This window comes from Martes martes (genome assembly GCF_963455335.1).
Source record: "Martes martes genome assembly, chromosome: 5".
Taxonomy (NCBI): domain Eukaryota; kingdom Metazoa; phylum Chordata; class Mammalia; order Carnivora; family Mustelidae; genus Martes; species Martes martes.
Window position 1 is genome coordinate 100292445 of NC_137892.1, and position 18958 is coordinate 100311402.

Here is an 18958-nt window from a genome sequence, read left to right on the forward strand (position 1 = left end):
GCTGAAACAAGCCTTAAACACTGCAGGAAAGGTAGCCAAACTCAAGACTTATCCCTAATCCTGCCAGCTCCTTAAACACTGGAAAGTTAAAAAACAAACACAATCCTGCAGAAATGATTCATTTTCACTCCCCAAATGTTTACTTAACCTTGTCACATAAAGAGTGGCAATATTTTCCAATGAAGAAAACCAAAGTTGATTAAAGCAGCTTGCAAAGTTGCTTGAGATACATTAAGAATGCACTTCTTTGATATGTCCCAGTAAAATGTATTCCAAGCATGCACACATGGGCTCATGCACATGCATACGTGCACACACACACACGCACACACGCACACACACACACAAAACCTCTCATAGTACAAAGTCCATTTTTTTGTTCCTAGCAATGGTTTAAAGAAGAGACCAACCATAGGTTTCTGTTTACATTTAACTTTTGTGCATTTGAGAATTGACAGGGCCACAAGTTTACCTTTTAGAAGCATAAATGAAGTAAGAGCTGTGCTGAATGCAATTAAGTAATTCTTGTAACATTTGAACTTCTATACAATGCACCATATTTTTGTCAGACCCAACTTTTCCAGCAGTCTGCAAATGAGGCCCAGAATTCTAAGTGATATGTATCTGGTCCTTGGGGGATGGAGAGGAAGAAAGGGGGTGGAAAGGTATTTTCAGGGGCAGACAAGGTACAGTAGGGTGGGTGGGAACCACGGTTTCCTGTTCTTAAATTCTTCAAGAGATTTTTGAGCTAAAAGACCCCTGTGAGTTTTATGTCAGAGTAATCAATTCTGAAAACATATTTCACATATGACAGCCACATGTGAAACACTTCTATAAAACTTCCACCGGTATACTTCCTCACTATACAGATGTGCTCTCAAGTCAAAGATGTTGCAGCGAGAATCATTTTTTTGTGATATTTTCACATATGAAATTGGCTTAACTCATGTCTCTCATTGCATCTTTGCTTCTAAGGGAATGTCACAGAATCCCTCTCTTAGGGTAATGTTCTACTAACCCCAGCAAATTTAATTTTTGGCAATGGCCATTCATCGAGACTAGAACTTAATATCAACCCATGACCATCTGCCAGTTTTAATGTTTCTAACTTGGACCGTCACCCACTAAAGAAAGAAGTTGTCCATATACTTGGTGGTTCCTCTGAAGGATGACCCAGGGGCAGGAAGGTCTCAGGGTGGGCATCTCTCTGGCAATCCATCCTTCCAAAGAGTGGACACTGACGTTCAAATGTTAATAGGGCACATCCTTCCAAGGTAGCTGACCCTCACCTGTGAGTGTGGTCCAAGTGGCAGGGACACTGCTTGTCACATTTGATGCCGTAGAGCCCTTCGGGACATAGGCGTGCCTCACAGCGCTCACCAGCAAAGCCTGCTTCGCAGAGACACGAGCCACTCACGTGATAGCATTTCCCTCCGTTGACACACTGGCAGGTCTCAGCACAGCGAACTCCATATGTGCCAACGGGACACTCGTCCTGGCACCTACCAAGCAGGGGGGCGGAGCAGAGGACAGATTATGTAATGTCATGTACAAACACACAGTTGATTCCAACAGGCTTTGTAAAGTAGAAACTGAAGGTGCTTTTTGCATTTGTTGTGTTTTTTTAGTGACGGGACCATTATAGGTATAAAAGCAGGAAGCTGCATTACTCTGGCTACAGGTAGTAGTAATAGCCACATGACCTATTCAAAGGAATAGAAAAACAAAACAAAACAAAAACAAAAACAAAGTAAAATCATGAACTTGGCATAGGAATCCTGTTTTATACCTAGTATTTTGCTTGTTAAAGATATACATACATGCATGTATATACATACTGGAAAGATACCAGGAGATACCAGAAGAGAGAGAAGAGTGACTGCTCAGATAAGGAAATTAAAATGTTCGCTTTCCCTGTTTCAAAGAGAAAACTTTGTAGCAAATTTCAAACAATGTTAATTCTCTTGGCTTTCATGGTGGCTTTAATATTTAATCTTAGCCATGTGGCTGCTTTTTTCAAAGCTGAATGGGAATAATTGCTCCCCATTTAGAAAGTTATATATTTAATAAACAAAGTCCTCTTTAGATCTGGGGAAGTCAGAGCTATTGCAACCAGGTTTCTTCAATTCCACCTGGGGAACTCTTGCCAGGGGGTGTATGGACACGTGGAGTTTCCTAGTACAAAAAAATTTTTAAGGGGGTTACTATCCCCTGTTTATTAGAAGGACTGACAAATGGCAAGGAAAAAAAAATCAGGTCTCAAAAATTCACTTTATCTTTTAAAAAATGACATTAGAGTCATTTCTGGTGTCAGAGGAAGGACAGGCTCTGGATAAGTTGGATCAGGTGGGCAGCTAAGTGGCTGGAAGGAATGGTGATGGAGAAGAGAAAATTCTCATTACTCCATAGAATGTGTGACCAGCTGTCAGGCCAGCCAAGTTTCTTTTTGACCTGGCAAGGTGACTTCACGGAGCCTCCTGCAACAGAAGGAGCACTTCCTGCCAAGGGAGAGGGAGACAGGGTCTCGTCTAGCCGAGCGCCTGCCATAAGGACGGTACACTTTGTGGGTGGGAATCAGCAGACACTTCCCATGTGGCTCTCAAGTCACGCCAGACCCATGGTCAGAAATGTAGGTCAGCACTGCATTTTTTCAGATCAGTATCATACAAGCAGCAAGTGCATAATAATGAATTCAAGGATATCTGAAGGCAGTAGCAAACAGGCTAAAAAGCAAACCTTTTCAACAAGGCTTGGCATATTTTTAATAATAGGGTGTGATTAGTAACAATACCAAGTTTGGATGGGATTCTACTTAAATGTAGAAGCGAAATCAGATCTCCCTCTGCCCTCCACCCCCAGCTCTTTGACTTTTCGGCGGTTAACCCTGGCTGTAGTATATCCTTAATGTGACAGAGACAAGAAAAGGAGCCTCTTGTAAACTTGGCTTCACCTGATGCTTAAGACATCTTTAAGTGTGTTTGTCAAAAGGTAAAATCTTCAAATCAACTGCTCAAAAAACCATTAGCAAAGTTCTGAAGTAACCGCCTACCATATAGCATAAAATCAGATGTGTGCTTTAAAATTATGCAGGAGTATACCTATTTTTAGACCAGAGTATTTTTAAAAGGTACTCTATTTTTAACTTGTAAGAAGTCTTAAAAAGCCAAGTCACTTAGTTTATTCCTCAAGGACGTAAACTTTAGGGAAAGAAATGCCGAGGTGCAGTAATTGGGCCTCATCATGGATTCTGTTAAAGGCTGGTAAGAACTCTGCAGCCTGTCTATCCAGATTTTCTCGTGATTCCGTACCAAAAAGGAAAATATAAACAAGGTAAAATAACATTGCTTTCTCTCTCTTGCATGCATGGGAAAACAAATCCAATTGTTAAGCTTTGGGATCCACGATTTTAACTTAGTAAAAAGCTTAGCTCTAAAAGTGGGTGAACCGAGTATAGATCGGAAGCCTGGAAAACCGTCTGCTGCCAAATGACATGGAAGCAGTGTGTATATTTTATCCTATCTTGGCAGGGACTTCCTTTTCTTTGGGAAAACAAAATCCATAATAGCTGGTCCCGACCCATATTTACTTTTCAAGCCTGTAATAAAACATACTACTAGTTCATATTATAAATGGCAAAAAGCCATTTGAATTTGCCTTACTAAAGTAGCCACCGTGTAAAGCTTGGTTCATATTCTCATTTCTTTTTCACCAAAGTTGCACATGTAAGAAAACCCTGTTTATAATAGTTATGTCTATTTCCATCTACCAAACCAAGGTAGTAGGATATCGTTCTAGTAGTAGACTTTTTCTATCTCAAACATAAAGCAGAGGCACCTGGGTGGCTCAGTCAGCTAAGCATCTGCCTTTGGCTCAGGTAATGATCCTGGGGGTCCTGGGATTGAGTCCCGCATTGGGCTCTCTGCTCAGGGGGGAGTCTGCTTCTCTCTCACCTTCTCTGTCTGCCCTCCACCTCCAGCTCATGCTCTCTCTTTGCCCATGTCCACACTCTCTCAAATAAGTAAAAAGAAAAAATTAAAAAAAAATAGCAATCATAAAGTAGCTTATAGCTTTCAGGTTAGCGGAGTTAAAAGCCTCTGTCAAACAGACTTATCTCCCTTTTTGGCCCCTTTATCCAAAAGAGGCATCATTTCTCAGTGAATTTTATGCCCTTCATGTTGTTTATGTGGTCCCAGGCAGAACGACAACAAAAAAGCTATCCTAGGAATTAGTAAAAGAGGTAATAGATTTTCTTACAAGTGAAGGCAGAGAAGCTGATAAAGACAGAGCAAAAAATATCAGCCACAGTGGAAGTATGGAAATTTGGAATATATATATATGTGCGTGTGTGTATACATTATATATAAAATTATATCTAATACATATGTATTTATCATATATATGAATATATATGTATATATCTCATATATAAAATGTATATATATTTGTTTTCATTTATTATTTTTTAAAATTTTTGTTTTTGAATAATGCTCTGGAATTGGGAAAAAGATGGATAAGCTTTAAGTAGAGATAATAAAATATGACACCAATTCCCCAAACCCATGAGGTTCACAGGCTTGTTTTAATATCATTTCGACTACTATGATGCATCTTATCACAAATGGATGGAGAAGGAAGTGAGTTAGCATATAAGGGGTGGCAGCTCCTTCCCGCCTGGTCCTTCTGAGCATGTCCCTCCCCAGAGTGCCAGGAATAATTGGGCCAAACCATGATTTAGTGTGAAAGAATCACATTCCTCATTAAACCTGGGATCATGGATCAGTTGCCTGCCTTTTGAGCATCTGGAAGTGCTGCTCTGGGGGAAATATACAAAGCGCTGGAAAACAGCCAACTTTTCCACAATCCTAGATCCAGGAAAGTTCTCCCAGTGGAGACCAATGCTACGTCCCCCCAATTCCTGTCTGTCATTTCTGACTTCACCTCCTTTGACTCACTTTCCTTCTTCACTTGTAGGCTCTACGGAACACAGGTGTGGCCGGACAGTCCCACCTTTGCCGGAACAGGGAGCATGACAGAGGCACAGATCTCTTCCTCTGGCTCACTCTTGGGGAACACCAGCTATGAGCGTGGGCCCCAAAGTCCTGAACAATTCCATGGAATCAGCATGGAGAACATTCTTTTAACCCTTTCAGAGGAATTTCTGGGAGGCTCTGGAAATCATCTTCTCTTCCTTCTTGCCTGGCCTGGCCACAGTACATTTCCCCACCACAATGTCCTCCCAACCTTTCCGCAAGCCCCCAAGACTATTATGTGGGCATCCCCTGGGCTGCTCTGCCTGCCTACAAGGTGTCTGTTTTGTTTGTTCTGTTTCGCTCTGGCTGGGAGGACCATCCCCACGTCCTGGGAAGGCTTTGCTGGCGGCAGCCTGTGGTGGTACCTGCTCCTTCGGGCAGCAGAACTCTGGTTTAACCTCAGGGATCAAGTTCTGCTGACTTCTCAAAACAGGGAAACACCAAGACCCCGGGCCCTCAAAGCTGCCTTCACCACACCTCCTGCCACAAACTGCCCCATAGCTACTCATTTTTCCCTATTGTAGTGACAAATGTGCATGTTGTCAGTGTGTGTGTGTGTGTGTGTGTGTGTGTGTGTGTGTGTGTGTGTGTGTCTAGAACCCAGATGGAGATGGTATAATTGAAAACAGAAACCACATCATCAGTTCACTGGCAAAACAAAGTTATCAGAACAACTCAAGAAGAAGTTCCCTCTTCACTTTCCTTTGTCTTTCTTTGGCTCCTTGCTCTCTTTGCCTTAATCTAAAATTCACCTGGAAATCAGTTATTACTCCCCTTCCCTGCATTCTAAATCAGATGAATATAAGCTCGCCCGACATGTTTGTTGTTTCTGTGTTGCCTCAAATTTGAGCCTTAAACTGTGAGGGAACAAGAAAAAAATTATATAGCTGATCCTTGAGTAACACAGTTTTGGAAGTACATGTCCACTTACAGATTTTTTTTTCTTCATACATACAGTCCTGGAAATATATTTTCTCTTCCTTGTGATTCTCTTAACATTTTCTTTTCTCTAGCTCACTTCATTGTAAGAATACAATATATAACACATATAACATACAAAATACGTGTAAATTGACTGTTTATATTATCAGTGAGGCTTCCTAAATAGTAGGCTATTAGTAGTAAAGTTTTGGGGGAGCCCAAAGTTACATATGATTTTTAACCCACTGAGCCACCCAGGTGCCCCCCAAAGTTACATATGATTTTTGACTGCATGAGGGGTCAGTGTCCCAAAGCCCTGAGTTTTTCAAAGGTCAATTGTATTTAATTTTTTAGTGCCCTAAAATATTAGACAAAAGTATTATTTGGGATTCTGAATAAGATAGTAAGTTCAGAACTCATCTAAAAACATCTATCCAAAACACAACTGTAAGCCAAGATGTAGGTCACAAAAACTTTCTAAGAAGTCCTATAACATATTACATGGGGTGCCTCAGTGACTCAGTTGGTTAGGTGACTGCCTTCGGCTCAGGTCATGATCCTGGAGTCTCAGGATTGAGTCCCACATCGGACTCCCTGCTCAGCAGGGAGTCTGTTTCTCCCACTGACCTCTCTCTCTCTCTCTCTCATTCTCTCTCTCTCAAATAAATAAATACAATATTTAAAAAATATATTACAAAGACCAAGCTCTGAAGGGTGCTGTGATAATTTATAACATCCAAAAATTAAAGGTAAAATACATAACTATATTAACAAAAGGTGAAAAGTCTTTTAATGAAGTTAAACAAATACTACTAAGAGAAGTTCTTAATAAAAACAGGGATTAAAAAAAAACAAACACTTAACAAGAAGTTTACTAAAAACCAGTAACAAACATGAAACTACACTGAAGCCATTTTCAATAAAATTAAGATAGGAGTTTCTGCTTTTTTTTTTTTTAAGATTTTATTTATTTATTTGATAGATCACAAGTAGGCAGAGAGCAGGCAAAGAAGGGGGGGAGGCAGACTCCCAGCTGAGCAGAGAGCCCGATGCGGGGCTTGATCCCAGGACCCTGAGATCATGACCTGAGCTGAAGGCAGAGGCTTTAACCCACTGAGCCACCCAGGTGCCCCAGGAGTTTCTGCTTTGACCTCTATTTGTCCTCACTGATTTAGAGGCTTAAATTAATGCAATCATTTCAAGAAAGGAAATAATCATTATAACACTGAAAAGCAGAGACAAATACCTTTTTTGATAAATGATGAAATAACTGGTGTTTGCTAAACATAACATCAGAATTAATTAAAAATTTTGGTGGAGAGGCTAAATAAAAAAAACTCAGGACCAAGTTTTTCTTTATCTTGAAGTAGCCAATTAGAAACAGAAATAACATTTTTCCAAAAAATACAAATTAATTAGAGATAAAGTTAACAAGAAATTCTAAGTTGAGAGGTGGTGGGGGTGGGGGGAAACCATGCTACAGTATCTTAGTAAAAGTTAGAAAAAAATAAAAAAGATCAGAACTTTGGAAAGAAAAAAAAAGGAGGGAGGAAGAGTGAAGAAATACTTAGGTCACAGATCTCACTAAAAAATAATGATAGCTAATTTTTATTCAGTTCCTAGACATCACTCAAATTGATAATCGCTGGTATTTACACGGTTCAGGGAAATTACTCACCTATAATAAGAACTAATGTTTGTAAACTTCCACACTGTTCTAACTGCTTTAATGTACTTATTCAATCTTGATTCAACTCCAGAAGAGAGTAAACTTATTATTTGAGTATTAGCAATAAGGATGTGTGGAAGGACACAGGTTCCAAAAATCTTTGTTTTGAGCCAGCATGGTACCCTACCTCTCCAAACTTTTTTCTTCAATTTTACACACACATCCACTAAGCCTGGTTAGCTGGTCTTTCAGGATGTAAGAAACAAAAGAGCAAATTAGAAGGCGCAACGTGAGCAAAACCGTCTAGGGTAACACTTTATTATCTAATATGAAATATGACAGTGGCTGGAAGAGTCACACGAGTACAGCCACACATTTGCTTTTATTTCATGTGGGACTGGAGAGCACTAGCAATCCCATCGGACCTTCCTCAGTCACGGCCGCACAGGAAAATAACTGATATTCTTAATGGAATACTGAATCACAAGACCATAACTCTATGCCCCACATATTTGCTAAAGATAACCAGGTACACATCCAATTTTGAAATAAATCTACCAAAAAATGTTTAAAATATATTTTGATCTTTGAAGTAGCTGTCCAACCACTCGACTGTTGAACCTGACATACTGACCATAGGTTCTGGACAGCTGATATTTTTTAATCTATGTTTTTGAATGTTTCCTCTCTATCTTCAATTCACTATCGTCTATGGCTCACTTTCTTTCTTTTTTTTTTCAAACATCTTTTTTTTAAAGATTTTTTATTTGTTTATTTTATAGACAGAGATCACAAGTAGGCAGAGAGGCAGGAGGAAGCAGACTCCCTGCTGAGCAGAGAGCCCGATGCGGGACTCGATCCCAGGACCCTGGAACCATGACCTGAGCCAAAGGCAGAGGCTTTAACTCACTGAGCCACCCAGGCACCCCTATGGCTCACTTTCTACACACTGAGTTGGGAAATAATATATCAAATGCACTGATAGTTTATAGATATCTCTGGAATGTTATAGAATAGTCACAGAGGTGTTCCCTGGGCTCTTCGAGCTTTTCTTTCACGCCATTACGAGCAGTCAGAGAAAGATGAGGCTATCCCTTACCGTTCCCCTGTGTATCCTGGACTGCAATGACATTGGCCTGTGGCAGCATCACACGTCCCTCCATTATGGCACTGACATTCTTGTGAACAGTTCTTTCCGAAGCGACCCTCGGGGCAAGGCTGACCACACACTGTGCCCTGCATTCAAAGAGACTCGGAAAATTACATGGGCCTCCAGCCAGGGAAGGGCCAAAGGAGGAGGAAAAGAAGAGAGGAAACACAAAGGGAGGAAGGTATAGGGGAACAGGGCTGCAAGAGAATTAGATGAAGGGGATTTTAGAACACATGCACTCTGCTCATCGTCTTTAAAATGTTAGAAATTTTAAATGAACTTATTTACTTAGAAAGCCAGAACTCTAGATACGTTTGAAGATGGCAGAATAATCTTAAGAAAGACCCATATTAAAAAACTGAAGTTTAAGATAAAGTTACATGAAATTATTATGGTAACCTCAGGAATTTATAAATCCTCCTAAGCGTTCTTCCGTGTGTCCTTACATGTATAAGTCAACAATACTTATCGAGCATCCATTACAGAAACAGCAACATCTGGTGCAAATGGAATATCCAAATGCTTTACCATATGTTCTAAAGAAAATATACATTATCAGTGGTTTTATGTCTTAAGGTATAATGGAGCATGAGATGGAAATTTTGTGTACCTGAATTAACAGTAACATCTCCTAAGACAGTAGTCCTGTAAGAATGAACCCAGACATATTATTTCAGAAGAAAAACACTTTTATTTTCAGCAGGTTGAACAAACATTGCTGGGCCAAGATCAATAGGAAAGCTTATTTCCTGGGAAGAAAAATCAGAGGGTAACTGGGACATGTTTCCTCACCCTAGAAGCTGTCCATCTTGTCATGCACTATCATTATATTTATTCCAATCCTATGTTTATAGGAATAAGTACCAATAGGTCAATGAAATACTATGATTTTCTACTTCACTTGGCTATATAACTTGGGCTTGTAGTTTATCATCTGTTTATTGGAGTTATTGTTAGCACAAACAACATATCCCAAATAACAGGGATTTTTAAACTGTTTTTTTTCTTTTTAAACTGTTTCAAGCTGTTGCTTTGTCCTCCTTCTCCCTAAAAAAAGGCAGACTGTGGGCACTCTGAAATTGGAGGCTAGCGAACACCAGATGGTTTTGTAAATGTTTATTCTGGATAGCGTAAGAAAATACATTTCCTCTAACTCCTGGCTACCCACAAAGGCAGTTGGTGTGCTAATTAAGTCTCCTCTGGTGGTTTTTAGCTATCTACAAACAGGGAAAGTTCTTCCACAGACTCTTGGAACCAAAAAAGCCTTTGAGAGATGATTCAGACCAATGCCTCACTGAGAATCATCTATGTGTCAGGCACAGAGCTAAGCTCTGAGAATCAAAGATAAAGTCAAAACCTTTAATTTGTTCACAATGTGGTGGTGGGGGATAAATGCAAAAATAGCTCTAATCCCTCCATTCTAGCACAACTGTCAACATGCCTGAAAAAATAGTGTGCCAGGAGTCAATTTGCAGTAAGCTGGAGTTCTGGTCAAAGTTCTCATTCTCTCAGGGAATGAATCTGGCCACATTTGTAAGGGTCCCACATCAGCTTCAGAGATGCTGTGGAAATACTGTTTATGAATAAAGATTAATGTGAGCAAATAGCTTCGAATGAGACATTCCTCTCCTGAGTTGAAATACAAACGTGTGTATTTGTAAAAGGAATATATATTCATCTTTGAAAAGCACCTAGAGAGACAGCATAAATAAAATGTTGTAGAGAGAAGTTTAAGTTAGGAGCTAAGCTATGCAGATTGAGAAATGACCCAAAGCATTCAATAAAAAACTTCTGTCCAGGTCGGGGGCCTGGAGTGTAGAGAAGGCAGTGGAGGGGAGGCCCCACTGGGCTGATGGATCCGTCCACCCAGTTACTGGGACTCACTGTCCGAGCCTGTGATTGCCACTATCCCGCATCATAACTACACCAATTAAGAAGAAATTTCCGGTCTCAAGATAAGGCAACTCTACTGACAATGTCTGTACACCAGTACTAAGAGTAGAATGCTTGCAGCTCTTCATCCAAACACGGAGCTCTCTGGACACTCTGCTGCCCCAACAAAAACATTCCCTTGCCAAGGACCAAACAATGGCCAACAGGGCAAAAGACAAGAAATGAAGAACAGAGGAGTCAAATATAATTCAATATTTCTATCTTGAGCAACTAAGAAAGAAATGCTGGTTTTAACTAAGACTGAAAAATCCAAAAAGGAGTAGCCGTAAGAAAGGCCTGGGTGTATCACAAGTATGTTTCTATTAGCGCTGACTTTGCTGGGCTTACACTCTTCAAGAGCTCCCTTGTTCGCCCCATCATCAGGCACTCAATAAAAGGCCTCCTCGCTCTGACTCCACTGCCTCATGGAGTTTCTCCAGGCTCTGCCTCTAGAACCAGACCTAGTCTCACCTGCTTACCTCTCTAATTCTCACCTTGGGTCTGGTATTTCTTTTCCACTTTTCTCCATGGCCCTCACACCTTGAGCGCTCCCTTTCTTCCCATGATTCTTACCGGGAAGTGGACTCCAGTTCTCCTTTGCTTCAGGACTACCACAAGGACATTAGCGGACCCATTCCATCCCAGACTTGGCTCCTAAGGCTCCAGCTTGGGTGGAGCCCTGTCAGACTGTGGCTTTATGTGTACAGGCCATCTAGGTTGGGGGTCTAATAGGACAGTGACAAATATGTGTCTGGACTCAGCTGAGGGAAGGTCAAGATTTAGAAAAATCACAGGATGACTGTTAAAGCCATGAACTGGGTGAGAGTTCCAGAGATTTATAGTGAGGAAAGAGAAGAAGAAGAAGACTGAAACCCAGGAAATACTGTAATAAAGCAGTATGTAGAAGAAGGAGGTTAGGAAAAAGAGATCTTTAGTAACAGAGGTAGAGGGTTAGCAGAGGCATGGAAAGATTATGAAGGATGGATATGGATGAGCAACGGGGTCATATGTTTTGGCTTAATCAAGCAGTATGAGAACAGAAGGGTCATCACTGGATTTGGGAACTCAGCTTCACTACAGCTCCTGGAAACAGCAGGTGATAGTGAAATTTCTTAAATTTTGTTTGCTCATGAAGGAGACAGACATTGGTCATTCTTTCTTGTGCCTTCGAGCAGATGTACACACAAACCAATGCTGGTAAAGATCAGTACCCTTCCCAGATTTCAAAGAAATCGGATTAGCAAACCAGCTTTGACACTGAGTGTGTCACATAACACCAAGCCTGTGACATACTACATGAAGAAAGTGTGACATGGTCCAAGTTTGGGAAATGTGGTAAGTGACAGCTCCTCTTGGATTTTCATGTTGAAGGCTTTGAGAAACTCTGCAATACTTGGTAACTGGGTTTGCCTCAATGTGTCTCTGGATGTACATGACCAGATAATTTTTTCACATATGACCTATTCCTTTGAGAATAATGATTTCAAAGAACAACAATGACTCATGGAAGTTAATTATAAAAACAAGTATAGACATATTCATTTTATTCTGCTTTGCTTTACTGTGCTTCACAGATATATTGTTTCTTATTTTTTAAACAAATTGAAGGCCTGCGACAATCCTGCATCGAGCATGTTCACCGTCACCATTTTTCTAACAACATTTATTCCTTTAGTGTATCTGTGTCGTATTTTGGTAATTCTTGTTGATATTTGAAAAAAAGATTTTATTATTATTATGTTCATTGTGGTGATCTGTGATTAGTGATCTCTGATATTACTACAGTAATTATTTTGGTATATACATTGGTTTTTTAGACATAATGCCATCGTACTCTTCATAGATTACAGTACAGCACAGCATAAAACAACATTTATGTGTAAGAAGAAACCAAAAAATTAATTTGACTCACTTTATTGTGATTCCACTTTATTGCCGAGGTTTGGAACCAAACCCAAAGTATATCCGAGGTACACCAACATTTAGAAATTTCCAGTATTTGACAGCCCTGTCTGTCATATGTGTGATAAGGTATTTCCCTCTTTTTTTTGTCCTGAGGGAAAGTGAAGGACAGATGGCCCCTATGTTTTCCATGAGGACCCTTAGTGCATGTCAAGATTTAATCACCTTCTGCCTGAAGATAGACGCAAGGACACCAGCTTTGAAAACGGTCAGCTATCTCCAATTTTGCAATCTCTAACCATCAGGGTAACTTTCCCTTGTGCTAAAGTCCTCCATGTGCATTTTCACTTGAGCATCCTGAAACAGGTGACTTTGGGAGGGGAGGAAGGGAGCTTACCAGCCAGCCGGAAGGACAAGAGCATTCTCCAGTGACATGATGACAAACTCCTCCATTTTGGCAGGGGCATCTTTGCTCACACTGTGGACCATGCTTGCCAGGGGGACAAAGATCCTCACAGCTGAGGAATTGATGTGTGATAAAGGATATCATTATTACCCAACCACAAGACCCTCAGGTTCACAGACTCAACAGTGCCCGGGAACCTGAAACAGACAAGCTTCCTCTGCTCAAAATTCTTCATTTCATTAACATCAAAGCATTAATCATATTGGCTGGAAAGGTTTTGAGGGGTGGTCTAGACCTTTCCTTTCTTTTGGGCTATTTTCTAATGAAACTATTCCTAATTTGAAGAGAATGTTTCCTATCTAAGAGCACCGAGGATGACTCTTCTCAGCCAAACACTCCTTGGTGACAGGAACTTTCCATGCAACTAGCCTAAAGCCTCTGTGTGGTATCTGAGGTCTGCTTTTGTTTGTGGGTTTACTCCAACCTCAGAGGAGGCTGAAACATTTGCACATCCCCTGCTTTATACACATATTCTTCACAATCAATTTTCAGCATTCTCTTCTTGAGCCTCATCATTTTCTGTGTCCTTAACTCCCACCGTTTTCCTATGAATGAACCTTCTTCTCTAAGCCTTTAATTGCCTTGTTTGCGCTCTTATAAAACTGCTCCAAGTTTCCCAAAGCCCTATTCAATTGTGGCCTTGATAAAAACCCATAAAAGCAATATTAACAATTAAGTAGTTTGAGATGATCATTCATTCTTCTGAAAATGAGGGCTTTCTAGGCTAATGCAGTTTTTTCTTTAGCTCTACTTTATAGCTGTTAATAATGTTGGCAGGAAGTATTTACCTAATCAGCCACATTTTTTCAAGTTTTAATTCTGTGATTTACAAGTGTAATTTTCTCAGTAAGGGAACAAGATTTTTCTATTTCCTTTTTTTTTTTTTTTGGGGCAAATTCTGCCTCTTATTCTCTTTACTGATACCAACCAACTGAAGAAAGTCCCTGACACAAAATAAAGTAGTGGAGGTTAAGAAGTTGCATCAACTGTATCCAGAAAAAATAAAACTATCTGTGTGCACGTATCCTACAAAGATCTGACACATTTCTTTTATGGTCACAGAGCAACGCATGTATCCACAGGCATTAAATAACCCAGTTAACCTTTTATCGTGGATTGTCTCAAACATCTTCCCCTTTTTCTCTTTTCTATGGCACTGAACCCACCCAGCATTATCCAGCTAATTAGCTGCCACACAGAGCAGAACAACATGGACCATTAATAATAAATGCAATTGTGGGGGAATTAAAGCAGAACCTCAAATCTGCCCCAACCCCCTCCCACTACCAATATTACCACTCAACATAAAGCCTGGTCCTCTCTATCTCTGCCTGGCCGAAAGGAAAGCATGGAAGCTGGCCGTCAGACTCCGTCTGGAGTCTGAAGTTCAAGGAACAGCTCAGGGCTGTCACTGCTGATCTCCCCGCTCTGCACCCAGAGCCCCGCCCTTTCAGTGACTTCAGGCAGCAACAGAAACAGGAGCCCAGGAGTAGGGAGGGGGAAGCAGCATGAATGGAGAAGGTGAGCGGACTCTGCCCTGCTGCTCTGCGGCATGTCACTTACAAGGCTCCAGTGTACCCAGGTGGGCAGCGGCATTCCCCCGTGATGTGGTCGCAGGTGGCGCCATTCTGACACTGGCATCTCTGGTGACAGTCATTACCGTAGGTGCCCTGCTCACAGCGGTCCTCACAACGCCAGCCCCGGAAACCTGCTGCGCAGTGGCAAGCCCCCGTGATGGGGTTGCACAGAGCCCCGTTCTTGCACTGGCACCGGCTGCTGCAGTGGGGCCCCCAGTGATCACCATCACAGGCTGTAGGGGGAGAAATGAGAGAGGACATCAGAGGACGGATGGGGGCAACGGCAAGCTCTTCAAAACCAGCTTTCCCCTGCCCTTGATGAGAATGGCTTGGTGATCCCTTCATCGCCAGTTCATAGCTGGACAGCAGGGCCCTGGCACCAGCCCAGGGTAAGGCCTCTTAAATGTGTTCAGCACTAAATGGGCCACTTCTAGTTACTCCATTGCTGAAGCAGGGCTACGATTTCCAGCTTCATGCCTTTGCTTAGCCTGTTTCCAGCGCCTGGAGTGTTGAGTCTGAGGTGGTGATGGGAGGATGTTGAGTCTGAGGTGGTGATGGGAGGATGTAAGAAGCATAGAGAGAGAGGAGGCTGGCTCCCCAGATGGGAAGGTTCAGCTCAGGCAAGGGCTTGAATGCACACAAAGGAGTTGGAGTGCATCTTGTGAATAAGGAATTGGTCATAAGGGATTTTAAACAAGGAGAGACAATGTAGGTTTGCATCCTAGTAAGGTCAGTGGGCTATAGTCTGGGGAAGGGGCAGGAAGGAGCTCACAACAAAAGGCAGGGAGAAGGGCAGGAAAAATAGAGCAGATCAGGATGTAAATGAGATTCAGGGACCTGACCTTGGGCAGTGGTGGTGAAGACTAAGCGGGGTCCTGCAGGCTGACCTACTGGGAAGCAGACCGACCCCGCTATACGTCTAGGCCAGAGCAATCCAAAGGAAAACTGCTGATCTGCTTTCAAGCTATCAGTCAAAAGATGCATGGATTGGGAGGTAATCAGAAAAAAATGGAGAGTAATTGATTTGAACACTGAAATTCACTGACTTACTTAATAAAAATAAAACAAACACTTAGAACAGCAAAGAAAAATGACAATAAGCATCATTTCAGAGTTGTGAGATCAAGCCCTGTGTGGAGTTCTGCACTTCCTCTCCCTCCCTTCCTTCCCTCACTCTTCCCTGCCCACCCATTCACACATGTAGGAACTCAAGCACACTCTCTCTTTCTCTCTTTCCCCCAAAAACAAAAAACCAAACAAAACCAAAAAAGCAACAGCAGGCACATGAAACCAGTAAGACAGTAACAGAAAAGAGCACTGAAGAGACAGACTTAAAAGTATAGCTCCGAAGGAGAGGAAGCGTGGCTGCAATTCACGATGAGTGGGAAGAGGGGAGTGTGAAAGGAAAAATCCTCGATCCCAAACATCCTAAAAATTATAAGCCAAAACCAACTCTTAAGATTCATTGCCTAGCCAGCTGCCTATTTATTTATTAATTAGATGCTATAAAAATCACTAGGGAAAATGCTCTCTGCCTGGAGCTCTTAGGATAAACTGCTTTTATTTATAAACTCTTAGGATAAACTGCTTTTATGACAGTTTCATGTCATAAAAATTTTGTAACCTTAACAGATCTAGAATGATCTATTGGGAAAAAAAAGGAGAGAGAGAGAGAGAAATAAAACCAGGCACACAGGAAAGAACTTATTAGACATGCAGGATTCATCTTCCAACAGTAGAACCTACCTTCCATTTCATAATATCAAAAGGTTTAAGTGAATAATTTTGTTTTTAATCAGTACGGTTTTGTTCTCATTAGTACTTTAATAAACATACTTTAACACAATTAAAAACAATGAGAGGATTAGGGAACCTAAACCAGATCAAGAAAGCAATTACCTGAGAACTCACAATCTTCTTTCACAGAATAAGATTAGGTAGTAGTTTAAGATTTAAGCCTAATTGTTATTCATATAGTTGCTTCTTTATTGCCTATGGATAGGGTCAAAGAACTGTTTTTCAATTACAACTCTTTCAATCTAGGATCTGTTCTTTAAAAAAAAAAAAAATTACACTGTATGTTTCTTTAAATGCTCTCAGATATCCCAGGTAGAGAAGAATTTCTCCTGTTTTTAAGGGACACCCAAGTAAGTTACAGAGTCCTTTGTAACTTGTTCCCTGATTCATCAGTCCTAAGAGTAAGGAAATCTTCATTCCATGGAAGCCAAACCTGTTATCGTGGAATCTGACCCTTTTTCGTTCTGTCTTCCTCATGGTCTATCTGACATGGTTCATCACTGTTGTCTGTACTAGAAATGATCTTATTCCTAAAATGTGAATGCATCCTTGACCCTGCTCTTTGCAGGCCAACTACTCCCTCAATAATTTTTACTTAATTTTTTTATAAGTCTGTTCAATTTCACTCATTTTCTTTGCTCAACCCTCCCTAAAGTTTTCATATTTCTCTCAACTTCTGGGAACCTCAGATATTAAATTAAATATTCATTTTTTCTTAATGTATCATGGCAGATTAATATAATCTTAGCTAATAAAACTACCTTGATAAGGACATCCAAATTGTGTCAGAAGCACTTGGAAAGCAACAACCATGATGGCATAGAGTTCTTTTTCCCCACAGTGACACTGGGATAAGGGTGGGCTGAAGCACATACATTTTATAGAATGTGTTTTACATCAGAAGAGTGGTGGGAAGAGGTCAAGATACTGAGGGGACAGAACTGGTCTCTCTTCTTCCTTGTGCTACATTTCCACATCCCATTCAACAATTTCTCTCCCAGAGGAGCAGTCAGGCAGAGACCACTTCTATTTTCTTGGGGTTAGATAAATGCAAACGACAAAAAAGCAAAAACCCTTAAGATACCTCCTCATGACAGAAACAAGTTCATAGCAGAAAATGATAACTCTCAGCATCAAAGAAAGTGTTTCAGGCTTTTAAGGAAATACCATCATGCCGACATGGTTAATTTCCTGGCTCTATCTAAGCACTGTGGCATGCTTTGAAGTGACAGCTTCTCTCCTTGGGGCTGTGTTTCTCTAACAGGCCACTGATACATGGGCCTCACAGTGTGAATACTGGGCATCAACATAAGCTGTGCTGAGGGAAAAATCCACATACAAAAGTGTACAGACAAATAAGCAGGAAGTAGAACAAGTCGGACACGGAAGCCTGGCTTGAATTTAGGCATCACTGGGACTTCCTTTTCTTTCTTCGTGTGTCATTTAACTACTGCAACACATCCATTTTTACAACTTATGACACAAAAGCCTGATTACTCCAAATACTAGAATATGTTGACTGTTTAGACTAGAGGCAGAATTTGTTCCTTTTGAATGCCAAGGTTGACCAGTTATCCTGAATTCATGCACTATGTTTGGAAAGACAGTTAGGAGACTCTGAGGTCAAATCAGTTCACATTTTTTACTTACTACCTCGATCTAATCTCAAGGGCCAAGTGGTTAACTCCCAAAGAAAAAGTGACTGGGTTGGTTACTCTCGCTGACAACTTAAAAAAAAAAAAAGTAGTTAATATTAACATGGCAATAGATGGGATATTCTAATAGGAAAAGGTATATGAACAAACTTTTGTTTTAGAACAAACTAAAAAGAACCTTAATACTCATAAGGGACTCATTTTCAGCTTCTGGTTTCATCTCTTGTTGAGTTGTGCTAACAGCTAGATGTGCACTCTAGACAGAGTATACCCAGATTCATACAGCTGTTTCAGGGGGCAGCTTAATGAGGGTCTCAGGAAGCACAGATAGCATGCTCTAATAAGCTCTCACAATAAGATAGAAATAAAAGGAAGCTTAAACTACTGTGGTCAGAAGTACAGGGTCTATGCTACAACCCTCAGTGACAACTAGTGGAGCACTGGGTCCTTGCAAGACAATGGGCTCACCCTAGAGCCCTTATAGCAATAACTTCCAGTGACACCTGTAACCACAGTTTACATCTGCAGGCTGAGTACTGAAATTCACTCTGTTTATATCTCTCAAGGGCCCGCCATGTGCCAGCCGTGGTGCTAGGCTTAGAGTTCCAAGGAGAATGGTAGAATGCCTGCTTCTAGAAGCTTATAGGTTATCAGCAGAGGCCTTAAGTTCTTAGACAATAAAATACCTGTGATAAGCCATAGAGTAGGAATATGGATGAGGTACAACAGAAAACACAGGGATGACCCCTAACCAGTGTTGCTGAACTGTGAAAGGCTCTCCAACTAAAATGACGTCCAGGCTGAGACCTAAAGGCAGAGTGTGCCCTACTTAAGTAAAGGATGGAGAATTTGAACATAG

The 18958-nt window shown here is 41.0% G+C and overlaps 1 protein-coding gene across 1 annotated transcript in view; it reads right to left on the reverse strand.

Annotated features, from left to right (window-relative positions):
* MEGF10 (multiple EGF like domains 10) overlaps positions 1–18958 on the reverse strand; it is a 120977-nt gene that overhangs the window by 45465 nt on the left and 56554 nt on the right. Inside the window, exons 5-8 of the mRNA XM_080804779.1 lie at positions 14634–14880; positions 13002–13122; positions 8720–8856; positions 1290–1502 (exon numbers count right to left, since the gene is read on the reverse strand). Coding sequence (XP_080660905.1) covers positions 1290–1502; positions 8720–8856; positions 13002–13122; positions 14634–14880 — 718 coding nt within the window. The remainder of the gene's footprint in view (positions 1–1289; positions 1503–8719; positions 8857–13001; positions 13123–14633; positions 14881–18958) is intronic.